The sequence below is a fragment of the Aspergillus aculeatinus genome, assembly GCF_003184765.1.
Source record: "Aspergillus aculeatinus CBS 121060 unplaced genomic scaffold BO66scaffold_53, whole genome shotgun sequence".
Lineage (NCBI taxonomy): Eukaryota > Fungi > Ascomycota > Eurotiomycetes > Eurotiales > Aspergillaceae > Aspergillus > Aspergillus aculeatinus.
The window spans coordinates 96,164-111,405 of NW_020291522.1; the positions used below are offsets into that span (position 1 = coordinate 96,164).

At 53.2% G+C, this 15,242-nt stretch overlaps 6 protein-coding genes across 6 annotated transcripts; 2 read left to right on the top strand and 4 right to left on the bottom strand.

Annotated features, from left to right (window-relative positions):
• Positions 1–320: 320 nt before the first annotated feature.
• Positions 321–840, bottom strand: BO66DRAFT_404926 (EthD domain-containing protein; the record flags this gene model as incomplete). Its single annotated transcript, XM_025648956.1, has 2 exons — positions 321–578; positions 685–840. The coding sequence occupies 2 exons, from the start codon at positions 838–840 to the stop codon at positions 321–323; spliced, it is 414 nt and encodes a 137-aa protein (XP_025499958.1).
• Positions 841–1,440: 600 nt separating this feature from the next.
• Positions 1,441–2,227, bottom strand: BO66DRAFT_332239 (alpha/beta hydrolase; the record flags this gene model as incomplete). Its single annotated transcript, XM_025644125.1, has 2 exons — positions 1,441–1,758; positions 1,811–2,227. 2 exons carry the CDS (start codon positions 2,225–2,227, stop codon positions 1,441–1,443), a joined length of 735 nt encoding a protein of 244 aa, XP_025499959.1.
• Positions 2,228–3,397: 1,170 nt separating this feature from the next.
• On the bottom strand, positions 3,398–3,889 carry BO66DRAFT_307584 (nucleotide triphosphate diphosphatase NUDT15; the record flags this gene model as incomplete). Its single annotated transcript, XM_025643255.1, has 1 exon — positions 3,398–3,889. A coding segment is annotated over one exon (492 nt), but the record flags the coding sequence as incomplete, so codon positions are not given.
• Positions 3,890–4,311: 422 nt separating this feature from the next.
• BO66DRAFT_381966 (putative proline--tRNA ligase AIM10) lies at positions 4,312–6,704 on the bottom strand. Its single transcript, XM_025645984.1, has 7 exons — positions 6,539–6,704; positions 6,405–6,483; positions 6,307–6,350; positions 6,167–6,257; positions 6,026–6,105; positions 5,844–5,973; positions 4,312–5,794 (listed from the first exon to the last, which is right to left on the bottom strand). The coding sequence occupies exons 1-7, from the start codon at positions 6,641–6,643 to the stop codon at positions 4,425–4,427; spliced, it is 1,899 nt and encodes a 632-aa protein (XP_025499961.1). The 5' UTR covers positions 6,644–6,704; the 3' UTR covers positions 4,312–4,424.
• A 243-nt stretch (positions 6,705–6,947) lies between these two features.
• On the top strand, positions 6,948–10,575 carry BO66DRAFT_357489 (RNA-binding ribosome biosynthesis protein MAK21). The gene is made up of 4 exons (XM_025644903.1): positions 6,948–7,816; positions 7,868–8,988; positions 9,039–9,579; positions 9,633–10,575. The coding sequence occupies exons 1-4, from the start codon at positions 6,968–6,970 to the stop codon at positions 10,530–10,532; spliced, it is 3,411 nt and encodes a 1,136-aa protein (XP_025499962.1). The 5' UTR covers positions 6,948–6,967; the 3' UTR covers positions 10,533–10,575.
• A 1,326-nt stretch (positions 10,576–11,901) lies between these two features.
• On the top strand, positions 11,902–14,106 carry BO66DRAFT_188731 (putative neutral amino acid permease). Its single transcript, XM_025642436.1, has 5 exons — positions 11,902–12,015; positions 12,084–12,392; positions 12,458–12,600; positions 12,651–12,777; positions 12,833–14,106. Exons 2-5 carry the CDS (start codon positions 12,192–12,194, stop codon positions 13,961–13,963), a joined length of 1,602 nt encoding a protein of 533 aa, XP_025499963.1. The 5' UTR covers positions 11,902–12,015; positions 12,084–12,191; the 3' UTR covers positions 13,964–14,106.
• Positions 14,107–15,242: the final 1,136 nt, after the last annotated feature.

The following is a 15,242-nucleotide window of genomic DNA, read 5'->3' on the forward strand; positions in this document are numbered from 1 at the left end:
AGACTGCCAGCCGGAGTCAATGGTTATGCGCGATTGTACAGGAACTCTTTATCGGATGAGGTATGAGACTATTTACATTGTCGATAGCTACTCTTAGAAAACTGCTTGAAGGCCTGAGTGTTCTAGACCGCTTTCACGAAGATTTGTACTGTTGCTGCCGCAATCTGTAGGCTCTGACCCCTTGGTTCGCTACTATTTCCTTCCGAAGTATATACATAACAAAACAACATCAGATCCCTCCACATCCTCAATACCGTAGCCTATAGCTCCGCCCTCAGTCAACATAAGCAACTTAATCTCCTCCAGAACTACAGCAGCAACTACCTCTCTACCACCCGGTTATCCTTGATAAAGCACTCCTCATACCCAACAGTCCTCTGGCACGACCGGGCCGAAATAAACTTCTCCTCGTCGGGGACGACCACCTCCCTGTAGAACGGGTCGTTGAGCGCGTTGGCGATGCAGTCCAGGGACGGCACGTAGAGCTGAACGTGACCATCCCAGTCCGAGATGGAATCGGCACCCAGGAACTCCCACAGGGCGGTGGCTTTGGCGCGGAGTTCGGGCAGTTGGTGGTACTATACAGTACATATATTAGACCAGACCTTGGAGAAACTAACATAAAAACGGTAAACAGAAAGATGCTTTCAAATTCGAGAGGGCAGGAGAGGCCAGGTACCATACCTGGACATATCTGATCACCCCGTGACGGCGCAGCCAGGCACTGACGAGCGGTCCGTGGACATGGGTCCAGTGATGGTGGAATTCCTCGTGGGTGATGTCGTTGCGCTTCTTGAGGAGGAGGGTTAGGCGGATGAGGGGCTCGGGGGTTGGTGCCATTTTCCTCGAGGGGTGGGTTGTTGAGTTAGAGCAAAGTAAAGTGGGTTGGTTGTTGAGTGGTGAAGTGCCGTGGTGCAGCGAAGATAATAGCGATTCGTGCCGCTGAAATAACCGCGGTATTTGGCAAGATGACGAACTTGCTGGTAATTCTGGATTTGCAGTTCCTTCTCTCTATGGTAAATATACAACACAGTTATCCGTGCGTAAGCATTGGTGAGCGGGTCTGTCCATGGTTTCTTCTCCGGGTTCCAGTTTTCTCCAAATATCTCCAATTTTGGAGAAAAGGTCCATTCGGGACAATTTGTTCAGCCCGGTTGGAAGATTGCGGGAGTTCGCGGATAAGGATCTTAGGGTGGTGATTACTGTCAGTTTGAAATAAATCGTTGCTGGTAGGCAATTATGGACCCAGGTCAGTACCAGCGTGGCTGGTTGTGGGACTGTAGGCCGAGGGTCCAGTGGAGGGACGCATCAACTATATCTGTGATCCCAGAGTTGCCATATTATGACAGAGATGATAAGATGAGAATTAAATACATTGAAAGTAGTCTGAATCTCCGTCACATGTATACCCTCTCACTCTGATCCACTACTCACACATCATCACTGACAAAGCTGCTCCAAAATCTCAGCCGTCTCATTGGGCATACTCAGAAACGGCGAGTGGCCACTCTTCAACCGGAAAACTTGAGGGTCAATCAGAGACCGGATCATGTGATCCTGGATCGCAGGCGGAAGCGCTCGGTCCTCATCGCAGACAATATACGCACTTGGAATCGTATGCCACGGCTCGTCGGTACTTGGCTCAAGAAATGCAGCGAGGCAGATGTGGCCGTGCAAAGCTGCCGATAACTTCTCTTTGACTTCGTCCGGCACATCTTGGATCAAGTCTACGGCCGGGTCGCGGCGAACATAGTTTCCCTGGCGGATATTTTAGTAAGGTATTCCGTCGCGATCGCAGTGAAAAGCTCACCTGGACGAGCATCCACGGCCAGAGTTCCCCATCGATCATGTCCTTCAGGCTCCTCCCTCGGGGCGCGACAAATGCAGCCATGTAGACCAAGCGGATCACACCTCCGGACTTGCCAGCCTGCGTGCGTTCCGCCAAGCCCAGACCCGTAGATGCAGCGGAGATGACCATGCCACCGTAGGAATGACCAACTAAGAGGATTCTCTTGCCTTGGTCGGCTAGGTCGGTCAAGATTTGATGGAGGTGTTTCGAATCGTCGCGCAGCCCTTTGTTGGGAGGTTCGGCACCGTTGGAGAGATGGTCTATTGCGACGGACGAGATATCCCTCTGGGATAATACTTGACGGAACTCATCGTACGCACTGCTGGGGTTCCAGGCCCCGGGGGCAAAAACAACAATGGTGTTGCTCGGGACCCTCATCATTGATTGATGGAGGAGAGAAATTTGCGCTGTCAGGGGTTCAATTTAGCTTGAGATAGTTTCTGAAGAGTAAAGAAATGATTAGGAGGGGCTGTAATGCCGTATTTACGAGAGAGACTGGGACAAACCAGCCAATTTGTGGCCATTAGAGGCTTCAAGGTCATCCGATTGTCGCATGACTTAGAGGACTGTCAGGGCATGTATGGACGTCATCTGTTTGTCGAAGCTCTTCCAGTCTTCCTGTGTCCTTGGAATAGGTATTTGCTCCGGGAATAGCGAGGGATTGTCTCTGATCTTGTGCATGACCGTATGAGTCTGGGAGGGTTTGTGAAGCGGTGTTGGAGAAGTTGGGGAGATGTTGGGGGTTTTGGGGAAGTAGTCACCCAAGCAAAACTACTGCCATCTGTTTTGGAGGAATCGGAACATCAGTCAAGCTTGGGTCGTAATGCGTGGAACCCCCTTTGCAACCTAAGGGTCTTCTAGGAGTCTATTGAGAAGCTCTTCAAGTGTTGAGCGCTTTCACTGACCCCGTTCGTACGGCTTATTTCAGGTTTCTTTTTGTGCAGTGCTATTGCTAGAGCTGCATGGCAGAACCAAGGCTGTGGCATTCTCTTCTGTTCTCACCAAGAAAAAAGGTAGGGGTCTCTAGTCCTTATGGTGACTGTCTCGCAAATTATTCTATAATTCGAGCACCCTATCCTACTGTGCCGAACTGGTACAAAAGACAATGCCTTGCAGGACTTGAAGTCTCCACAAACAGGCACAAGATACATGCTATATTGATGCAGTAACCTGAGAGGCATACCAGATATGAACCTTCAAGATGGGTGAATGGTACAAGTATGTACAAAAGAGAAGAAGGCACATGCGTCGTAGTGAGGAGTCAAGTAGATGGTTCATTGTCCATCCATTAGTTATGTCAGTTAAGGCACAGCTTACTCACCATACAGTGCAGTAAATAAAATTAACTCCCAGAGCGAAGTAAATGTCAACAAAGCCATCAACAAGTCTAAAAGTACAAAACACTCAAGGAAAAAAAAATACAGTAGAATAAGAAATCCATTATCAGAAACATCATGATATTCATAACCTCATTCCCCTAACCATCACCTAGCGATTCTCCTCCCACCCAGTCAACAACTGATACTCCTGCAACGGCAATCAATACTGCTGCTGCCGAAAGAGGTTCATGAGCGGCAAGAACAACGGATGCTCGAGCCCCAGCTTAGCGGGATCCCCAGCGGAAGTCCTTGCAGTGAAGTCTGTGGCAGCCAGTTTCTCCGCCTCGTCCTGCAGCCGATACCACCGCGTGACCTCCTCCCACTCCACCCAGCGCCACTCGCGGCACTTGTCGGGCTCCATGACGGGCGGCGGCGCCCTGCAATCCTCGCGCCGCGTCGGCGTGCACCCCAGGTAGATGGTGATGTAGTGCTTGTTCTCGGCGGCCATCACGTCGTTGGTGGCCGTCAGGAAGCGGAGCCCCGAAACGGCCAGGTTGGTCTCCTCGAGGACCTCGCGGGCGGCGCACGCGGCCCACGTCTCGCCGGGCTCCAGGTGGCCCCCCGGCAGGGCCCAGGTGCCGGCGCCGTGGCTGCCTTTGCGTTCGCCCAGCAGGACTTGGTTGGCGCGCCCGAAGATGAGGACGGCGATGCCGACGCGGGGGATGGTTGTTACCGCTGGCGGGGCGGCGGCGGCGGTGGGGTCGGAATCTGGTGTTGTGGACATGGTTGTCGGTGATTTATTAGAGGTGCGTGTGTGTTTGTGTGTGTGAAAAGAATGAAGATCGATCGATTGGTGGTGATCGGTCAAGTATTGATGGGCTTGGTGAGTTGCGTCAATCAAGTGGATTGGTCGGTCGCCTTATATAGTTGAGGTTTGGTGATTCTTTTCCAGGCACGGTAAACAATACCCTGTACCCGGGGATGCCAAGAGTTCAATAGTTCCAGGCAGACTGCCTAAAACTTCTTTATGCTCTGACCTTTCAATGATAGATCTCACCAGTGCTCTAAGAAGTTGACTCATCTTCTTTATCAGCACATTTGAAAGGAGTGGGGTATAATTTGCGGTCAATCTACTTCTACTTTTTCATTGAATAGTCTTTCTATCTTACAAAGCTCCGTGCCACTCAGCCTCGGGAAGAACACAGCATAGCCCCGATTTTGGATATCAGCATAGCCTACAACCCACGCGAAAGCGCTTACAATCGCTGCAGCAGAGATTGCACAAACGCCGGAAGAGCCTCAAGTGTGACATCTTCACGCACGCTCAGCCGACGGCATTGCACCTCCAAGGTTTGCTGCTTCTTCCATCCCTTACCAACCACAATGATGACCGGGTATCCGATCAGGTCCGCATCGCCGAGCTTCCAGCCCATTTGCTTGTCGCGGTCATCCAGAATCACGTCCAAGGCAGAAGTAGGCGCCACGGTCAGTGCGTCGTACACCTTCTCCGCTTCCGCCTCGAGCCCCTTGCCCGGCACGATGATGACTTCGTACGGCGCGATGACGCGAGGCCAGTTCAGTCCCTTGCCGTCCGCCAGGCTGTCCGCTACCGCAGTGATCATGCGCGAGACGCCGATTCCGTGGCAGCCCATCTCCATGGGTACGGTCTGGGGGCCGGATCTGTTGCTGTCTTTGTTCTTGGGCATAGCAGATTGGTCGACCATCACGGTGGCCTTGAGGACATCGCTGTAGCGGGTGCCTAGATGGAATGTGTGACCGAGCTCGACTGCCTTGTGCGTCTGTGCCAGACCCTCGCCGCATTTGGAGCATCGGTCGCCCTCGTGGACCCGCACCAAGTTCAGATGGCTGTTCGTGCCTGGGAAGCGATCCAGCTTCGAGAAATCCACGTCCTCCGCTGTGCAGCCGACCTCCTCCAATGTGTCGGTAAGCGGGGGGCGCTTGTATGCGCGCACGCGCGAGTCATACAGATCCACGATCCGCGGGCGCTGAGCGGAAGCCTTGTGGAGCTTGACGTGCGTTGCCCATTGCTGGAGCGGGTTCTCGACGCTGATGTCGATTTCCATCCCAGCGGCGTCGGCGATGGACTTGACGGCGTGGGAGTTCACCTCTCTCTCCACAGGGCTTTCTTGGATGGTGTACTGCGGAAACCAGCACCGCAGCAGCGTGTTCTTGTCTTTCGAGATGGACATCCACAGACCGACTGAGACGGCGGGCGTGGCCTCACCGGAGTTCTCACCGGTGTCGAAGCCAGGTCTCTGATGAGTCTGAGGCTGTTCGTCCACGCCAGCGTGAGCCTTTCCGTCCGCGAGCTCCTCGTTGTACACATTGTCGCAACTGGTGCAGCTGATGACTGTGTCTTCACCCTTCGCACTGGGGAAGTGGAACTCGTGGCTCAGGCTCCCGCCCATATTACCCGAGTCCGCAGCAGCGACCAGGTAGGGGATTTTGAGCTCGTCGAAAAGCCGTGTGTAGGCGCCTTTGACAGCCACGTAAGTCTGGAGAGCGGTCTCGGGACTGTAGTCGAACGTGTACATGTCTTTCATGATGAATTCTCGACCGCGAAGAAGACCCTGCCGGGGTCTCTGCTCATCTCTGTATTTTCTCGCTATGCTACGATTAGACTTGGTCGAAAAGCGTGGGAAAACTTTACTGACAAATCTGGTACACACGCACGGGCAGATCTCGGTACGACTTGGTAAGACTCCCGACAAGAGTCGTAATCTCCTCTTCATGAGTGGGCGCGAGGATGAAGCGTGCTTCTTTGCGGTCAAGGAAACGGAAGACCTGCCGGTTGATTAGGGAGAGCTCACAGCTGAGAAGAGAGCAAGAGGCTTACATCCGACCCCTCTTTGAGGCGTCCCGATTGCTCCCAGAGCTCTTGGGATGATATCGACGAGAGTGACACCTTAGATGCACCTAATTATTATGAATTAGATGCCTCAGTAGGAACACAACAATCATGATGCCGTAGACTTACCGACTAACTGCATGTGCTTATCTATGAGTCTCTCAAGCTTATCCTGCACGCGCAACCCCAATGGCAGCATGTGAAAAATGCCCGCGTACGCCTATGCATTTGATTAGCCCAGTACTTGCCAAAATGAAAGCTGACAGTACCTGTCGCAAGAAGCCACCCCTCACTAGGAGGTCGTTTGTGTCCTCTGTGTAGCGTCAGTTGCATAGAACGTGATCGATGATTCAATTTAGTAGCGTACCTCTTTCACCCTCAACCGGCTTCTTGGTGATACCCCCCGTCGGAATCCAAAAATTCGATATCCGAGTCCTGCCATCGGTCTGACAGTATGACTAGTTAGATCTTATACAAGCTATGGCGGAAGATACCTCATACATGAAAGGCGTTCTTGGACGTTCTATACCCGAATTGAATGACGCTAAGGTGCACTCGAGAGACTCCGGGCGCTCGGCCCACTGTAGGGCGTATGCGCGAGAACATGAAGAGCCAAAATCCCGAAGCACAGCCTCGAGGTGTTTTCCAACGGGGAAAGAGATATTCACATCTCCGCTGGCAATGCGCGGCAATCCCCAAGAAAGAAGCGCGGTTCTTATCGGCCCAGGCACTAAACCCAATGGGAATAATTGACGTGGTCCGAGCGTCGGGCACAGCCAGTAGACTAACTTACTACTCAGGCTACGGGCAGATCGGCCCGCCCATTTCTCCGGCGGCCTGGAAAGAAGCGGACCCCCCATAATTTTTTGGGCGGCAGAAAAAAAGTTGAAGGAGAGCAAGCATTTTGGCCATTCATCCCACCCTGTCAATATGGCCAAAGGCAATAAGGGCAAAGGCTCCTCCTCCTCCTCTGGAGCGAACAACATCCCTCTAGGTAAGGGTGTGGGTGGCGGTGCTGCCGCCAAAAATCCCACCCCTGCCGCTGAGTCTCTCCCCCAGTTGGAGGAGAGTGCATTCGCCGGCTTGCGACAGAAGATCGAACAGCGCTTGAAGGATCAGAACAACGCCAAGCAGAAGTCGAAGAACGGCAAGGGAAATTCGGCACCGGCTGATACCCCCAAGAAGAACCAGCCGGTTGCGTCGAAACCTCAGCCGAAGCAGGCGTCCGCCGACGATAAGAACAACAAGGGAAAGAAGCGCGATCGCAATGGTGATGTGATTGCTGGGGAGGCGACGAAGGACATTGGAAAGGGTAAGCCGAAGAGCAAGGAGGATGGTGACGATGTTCTACGGCAGGAGATTCTGGCCCTGGGGGGTACGGAAGAGGATTTGGATCTCTTGGCCGGTGTTGACTCCGAGTCCGAGGTTGAGGATGCCACCGAGAAGAAATCCAAGGGCAAGTCTGAGGATGACTTCCTGAGGAAGGAGCTGGCTAGCATGCTGGCTGCCGCAGGCCAGGTGGTTCCGGATGACCTTGAAGACGACGAAGTTGAAGAAGACGAGGAAGTCGAAGAAGACGAGGAAGAGGAAGAGGAAGAGGAAGATGAAGATGGAGAGACAGGAGGCATCGAGGTCGATGCTGAAGATGATGAGGACCTGGAAGAGGACGAAGAAGACGCCTCAGAGGATGAACCTCCCACGCCAGCCCCGAAGGAGGACAAGAAGGCCGCCAAGCAGGCCGCTTCTGAGAACATCTTCCCAAAGGAGTTCTCCAAATTGGTGAGTCAACTCATCCATGTTTCCGGTAAAACATGCTGACTAGACGACAAGTCCGTTCCTCCGAGGTCCGACTGGTTCATGATCGAACTTCCACCCATTGCGAAGAAGGAATCGAACCCTGTTGCCCGCCACCTGATCGAGCGATTTCACACTTACGCAAACTCGCTTCTCGAAAAGGAGGCTAAAGAATACGCAGACGCGCAAGCAGCTTCTGCCTCTTCATCCCACAAGTTCTACAGTACTATTATGTCCACTGGTACGCTTAGCGATAAGATCTCCGCTTTGACGCTTGCCGTACAAGAATCGCCCCTTCACAACACCAAGGCTCTGGAGAACTTGATTGCCCTCGGAAAGAAGCGCAGTCGTGCTCAGGCCGTTGAAGTTCTTCGGTCGCTCAAAGATATGTTCGCCCAGGGAACCATCTTGCCCAGCGATCGCAGACTCCGGGCCTTCGCCAACCAGCCATCGCTTGTGGCTGCCTTGCAAGGTGTGAGCAACCGCTGGGCTGAGGGAGATGCTCTTCCCAATGGTCTTCAGAACAGCCACCTGATCGTCTGGGCCTACGAACATTTCCTAAAGGATCAGTACTTCGAGGTTCTCAAGATTCTCGAAGTCTGGTGCAACGACGAGATCGATTTCTCTCGCTCTCGCGCTGTCAGCTACGTCTACGAACTGTTGAAGGAGAAGCCTGAGCAGGAGACGAATCTGTTGCGCCTGTTGGTGAACAAGCTTGGTGACACGTCTAAGAAGATTGCCTCGCGGGCCTCTTACCTACTTTTGCAACTCGAGCAGGCGCATCCTCTCATGAAGTCCACGATTATTTCAGCTGTCGAGGAGGTCCTCTTCCGGCCTGGCCAAAGCCAGCACGCCAAGTACTATGCTATCATCTCGCTCAACCAGACGGTCCTGAGTGTCAAGGAGGAGAAGGTCGCTGAGAAATTGCTCGACATCTATTTTGCCCTCTTCGTTTCGCTATTGAAGCCTGCCAAGGAAGACAAGGGCAAGGGTTACAAGGGCAAGAGGCATGGCAAATTCGGAAACAAGGGCAAGGGCAAGGGCAAGGACGACGACAAGGGTCAGGCGCAAACTGAAGAGATGCAAGACAAGTTGACATCCGCGGTCTTGACCGGTGTGAACCGAGCTTATCCCTTTACAAGCTCGGACAGTGAACGGTTTGTCCTATATTCTCCGTGCATTATGACCAAGCTAACGCATAGATCAGCCTGACGAAGCACCTCGGCACTCTTTTCCGCATCACGCACTCTTCCAACTTCAACACGAGTATCCAGGCCCTCATGCTGATCCAGCAATTGACGGCATCCCACCAGGTCGGTGCGGATCGCTTCTATCGGACTCTGTACGAATCGCTGCTTGATCCACGCCTGGCAACGTCCTCCAAGCAATCCCTTTACCTCAATCTGTTGTTCAAGTCCTTGAAGAATGACTTAAACACTCGCCGTGTCAAGGCCTTTGTCAAGCGTCTCCTTCAGATCCTCGGAATGCACCAGCCCGCATTCATTTGCGGTGTCTTCTACTTGATTCGTGAGCTGGAGAAGACGTTCCCCGATCTCCGCGCCTTGTTCGACCAGCCCGAGCTGAACGAAGACGATGAGGAGGAAGTCTTCCGGGACGTTCCTGACGAGGACGATGAGCCTCAGGAACAGCCTGAAGAGACCAAACCCGAGAAGCCGTCTACTCGTTACGACCCCCGCAAAAGAGACCCCGAACACAGCAACGCCGACCGCACGTGTCTCTGGGAACTTGTACGTATAGCTTTTCGGCCATGATTCTGCAGTTACTGACTTTCGCCTTCCAGCTGCCCTACCTGTCGCACTTCCATCCCTCCGTCTCGGTCAACGCGGCTCATTTACTTGATCACCAGGTGATGAGCGGACAGCCCGACTTGACTATCCATACTCTCACCCACTTCCTCGACCGTTTCGTTTACCGCACTCCTAAGGCGGCTGCGGCCACCCGTGGAGCCTCGATCATGCAGCCTCTTGCCGGCAGCGACGCCAAGGATCGCCTTGTCGCTGCCGTCAAGACTGGCGCGCAGCTGCCGCTCAACTCGGAAGCCTTCTGGAAGAAGAAGGCAGAGGATGTGGCGGCGGAGGATGTCTTCTTCCACGAGTACTTCAACCGGATCGGCAAGGGCCAGGAGAAGGACAAGGCTCGCAAGAAGAAGGCCGACAAGGATGCGGGTGACGAGGACGAGGACGGCGAGCTCAGCGACGCCGAGTCCGAGATCTGGAAGGCCCTGGTGGACTCTCGGCCCGACCTGGAAGCTGGCGTCAGCGACGACGACGACCTGGATCTGGACGACTTGGAGTCTGCCTACGACCAGAGCGACGATGAAGAAGCCGGCGGCGACGATGAAGTGGAGATCAACCTCGACTCTGACGACGAGATGGAGGACATCGACGAGGTCCCTGCCCCGGCGAAGAAGACGAAGAAGGCCAAGGCAGAGGAGGAGCCCTCGGACGACGAGGATGCGTTCGACATGGACGTCTCGGACGAGGAGGCGTTCATCGACAGCGACGAAGAGCTGCCGTCGGACGTGGAGCTCGACGCTCACCTGCCGAGTGCGTCCAAGGACGAGAAGGAGAAGGAGAAGGACAGTGGACGCAAGAAGCGGCGCAAGCTCAAGCACCTGCCTACCTTCGCGTCGATGGAGGATTATGCGGCCCTGCTGGCCGGGGAAGACGAGGGTATGTGAAACCCAGGTTCTTGTTGTATTTAGTCAATCGCATCCTGCAGATACCACAAAAGCTCTATGTAGTATTTCTTTTTTACTTTACTTTCATAACTTTCACATGGCGCATCTCATCAGTCCGACGTAAACATTCATATAAACTTCATATGAACAGTGACAGTAGAGACGGACGGTCTAGAATTGCAGAGCCGTTGGCAGTTCCAGCCACTAGTGTGGGATTGTGGCGCTGCGCTTCACCCACTCGATCGGGGCGGATGACATCATAGCGGTCAGCCACAACTTGGCCAGTTTTTCTTCCCAGCCAAAATCGATCTGCTCGATTCGGACATCCCCGACACCCGGGCGAGTAACCTGGTTGTTTTGGAGGTGTGTGTGTGCATGGAGAAACATGGTAAGGTCCGACATCTCACACGTGGAAAGGCGATGTGAACAAACAACAACCTTGGAAGCACGCCATCAACTAGCGCATAGCGTGCTAGAGGTTAATTCGAGGTCCAACTTCCGTTTGCCCCTCTTCCTACTTTTCGATTTTTTTTTCTTTGATGCAGCCCTGGTCAGCAGAGATTTCTGATAGGCTCCACTATGGACTGGGATTTAAATCCTTTAAAAAGTATTAGAGCAATGATCGCATGATGCGCTTTGCACAGTCGATGTTGGTATCATTGGAATGCTGTTTTAGCGGAAGAAGTATTGCGATTGAGATTCAAGCATAAACTATTATCTCTGCAGGAGCAAGTCCAGTGGAATGTCAACAGGCCGAATGCGGGGCGGGAGGTTAGACTAAGAAGGAAATGCATGCTGATCGGGTCCATCCGCCCCAGAGAGCGTCCGATAACTGGTGTGGAGCGGGGAATTGCCGAGTGCGGCGGGCGGGGAGGAAACTGTACCGAGTACTTCTAGCACTATGGAGAAGACAAACGGTTGCTGAAAGTTCTTGTTACTCGATATCTTCATGCCAATGGCAGCGAATATTATTACTATAGCAATACTCAACAGTTCCAAACCTTACTATGGAGCCCAATTGTCAATGCTCAGCCATACATACTGCAGTCTGCTGTTGTTGTTCCGCGGGATGGGCCTGCTACGTCATCTCATGAAAGCAGAACTTCCGAGTCCGTCGCTGCAAAATCCGAACAGGGAACAACCTTAGTTGGGATCGGAGATTGCAACCAGTCTTTCTTTCATCTTATTGCTCATTGATTGACTGCTTGGGAACTTTCTGCCTGTTCCTTCGGGGCTAGCCTAGCCTCGACCCGGGGCGATCGGCGCACCCTCTTGTCTGTCTTTCTGTCTGTCTGTCTCTCCGTCCGTTTGTCTGTCACTGGGTGGAAAGATTTCAGCTGCCCAGCTCTTGCATCTTTCCTGCGCAATCTCTACTTCCCTCACTCTGACAACTTACTTCTGGTTTTCAGTACTTCATAAGAGTGCTGTTTCCATTGCTTGTCAGTCACTGACTGAGTCAGTCAGTCATTCTCCTCAGTCTAAGGTAAGTTTCCTCACACTCTATCCATGTGCTGATGCCGCGACTAAGACTCTCTCTTCCCACAAAACCAGACTCTTTTCTTCCCTCCAAGCGCAGTACATGCCTCCGAAGGTTTCCCTCCTATTTTCAGCTTCCATCCTCGCTCGCTCCCTACACCAGCGGCTTGTCCGCTCCATAAAATGGCGGAGTCCACCGTCCCCGAGCCCACGGGCCGCTCCTCTGTCCCCGAGCACAGTCTGACCGACAAGACGAAACATGCGGACCTGGAGAGCCAGAAATTACAGCCCGGGTCGAGCTCGGACTCTGAAGGGGAAGTGGGCAGACAAATTCAGATGGAGGCAGAGAACTCGATCAAGTATCGCACATGTAGTTGGCAAAAGGTGCGTGGCCGCGAAGCTATCACTGGGAAGTGAGTATCCGTGCTAATATGAGCCCTGGTCTCTAGACGGCGGCGCTGCTCTTCTCCGAGTACATCTGTCTGGCTATCATGTCGTTTCCCTGGTCCTACTCCGTTCTGGGGTTAGTACCTGGGTTGATCCTGACAGTGTTTATTGCCATGACTGTGCTGTATACTTCATTGATCATCTGGTACGTCACATAGTTTCACGCGCGCCGCAGGATATAGCTCACATATTCAGGCGTTTCTGTTTGCGACATCCTCACGTACGCGATGTGTGCGACATTGGACAGATGATTTTCTGGGATTCGAAGGTGGTCTGGTACTTGACGGCTGTCATGTTCCTGCTGAACAACACCTTCATTCAGGTAGAGACAATGTCGCACATCAGACCTTGCAAGCTCTGAAACTAATCGTCCTTAGGGCCTCCATTGTCTCGTTGGCGCAGAATATCTCAATACGATCACTGGACATGGAGCCTGTACAATCGTCTTCTCCGTTGTGACAGCGGTCATCTCATTCGTTTGTTCCCTCCCGCGGACCTTCGACGCGCTCTCCAAGGTGGCCACCCTCTCCGCGTTCACCACTTTTATCTCCGTCATGCTCGCCCTTATCTTCTCCGCCATCGAAGACCACCCGGCTGGCTACACTCCGGCCAAGGGCGACCCCATCGTGACCGCTGTACCTGTGGCCGGTACAACCTTCGTCTCGGGCGTCAGCGCATTCCTCAACATCAGCTACACCTTCATCGGCCAGATCACGCTTCCGAGCTTCATCGCTGAGATGCGCGAGCCCAAGGACTTCTGGAAGTCCGTCACCGCCGTCACCATCGCCGAGATCATCGTTTTCTCCCTCGTCGGCGCCATCGTGTACGCCTACACCGGTAACCAATACATCACCTCGCCCGCGTTCGGCTCCCTCGGCAACGAGACTTACAAGAAGGTCTCCTTCTCCTTCATGATCCCCACACTCGTGTTTCTGGGCGTCTTGTACGCCTCCGTCTCCGCCCGCTTCCTCTTCTTCCGCCTCTTCGACGGCACCCGCCACAAGGGCAACCACACCGTCGTCGGCTGGGCCGCCTGGGCCGGGATTCTGTGTTGTCTGTGGATCGCCGCCTTCATTATCGCAGAGGTCATCCCCTTCTTCTCCGATCTGGAGTCCATCATGAGCGCCCTGTTCGATTCGTTCTTCGGGTTCATCTTCTGGGGTACGGCGTACCTGCGCATGCGCCGCGAGGAATACGGGCCGGGATTCTATATGAATCGTGGGTGGAAGGGCTGGTTGGGTTTTATTGTGAACGTCGGGTTAATTCTCGCGGGGTTGTTCTTCTTGGGACCGGGTACTTATGTAGGTTCATATCCTCCTGCCTCCCCCTCTTTTTTTCTCGTCCCTCCTTTGCCCCGTCCTTGGAAGCGCGCAGTTCATCACCCATCACGCCTATTCTCCGCAGAAGAAAAACTAACACTCGAACAGGCCTCCATCGAAAGTGTGATCATCAGCTACCGAGAAGGAACAGTCGGGAGTCCATTCTCATGTGCGGACACAGGCTTGTAAAAATATAGCAGAAAGCGGATGCAAAGATGCAGAGATGCCGAAATGCTGAAGCCAACCCAACATGAACCTTTTTTTTGTGAAGCTACTTCCACCCTTGAGTGGGTTACGACCTGATTCACCAGCCGCCCGCCCCCCCTCCCCCATGTATACAAAAGCTGTTTGGTGGGACTTTTCTTTCGCTTCAAATGGGTAATGCTGAAATGATGTCCATCCTCTCCCTTATTTTCTCCCCTTTCTGTGTGTGTCTTATTTTCTGGGGCGGCGAGCGAGGGGCATGAAGACAGAATGACGAACTATATTCTTTTTTTAATGTTTGCATGGGGAGTTATGGGTATCACCCTTGGATCTTACATTTCATGTTCCCTGAAAACGGGGCTGAGAGACGGTCTTCCGACAAAATATATGTGTATTATCGAACCCTTCTCTAGGGGCTTATTTCCCAGTGTATGCTGTGCGCATTGCAATGTAATGCGGTGCATTGTCCAATGATGAGACCAAAAAAACGTCATCATCTTCGTGAGAAGATAAGAGAAACCGAACGCTTCTGTCACCTCAAACTTCCAACTAGATGCAGACTTCTACCAACTTGTTCATTTTCGTATTGGCCCTCCTCCCAACCCGGACCAATCTTGACGATGTCACCTGCCGACAGCCGCGCCGGAGCTGATCAGGGCCCCGCGTGAGGGTTAGAACCAAGGTAGTTTTGGTCAGGTTCTGGATGCCGGGCCACGTCGACTCCATAATGGTGCGCCGGTTCGGGCGATCACCAGATCCACGCGCCGCCATGGGGTAAGCCGCTGCCCTTGCAGGTATCCGTGGTCTGCGGGACCTGTTATCAATGGTACGAATAGCTCGTGGTGGAGAGGTTCGTGATCTCCCGCTCGGACGGTTAGGGCTAGTATACTTCGGCGGTCCCGCTGGAGGCGGGCGCTACACCTGTGCCCTACATAGAAAGAGGGCGAATAAATGCAGCAAGGGAGTTTCCACGCATGACTCGGAATGAATGAATGGGCTTGGGGGGCATCGAGGTTGGATGGAGAGAGAGCATAGTAGGACGCTATCACAAACGAAGGAAGGAGGCATGCAGTCAATCGCACGTCTTAGAAGGGCCATTTTGCCATTCGCCCGTACATAGTATAGTGTCTTCCGCTTATCGGCATGTTGTAGATCCAAGATTACTTTTCGAGTGCGAGTCAGCAGTTTTGAAGCCATGTGAGTCTAAACCCTCATACCACAGCTTCACGGTATAAGAACCATGACCACTAAATAGTTAGCGTGT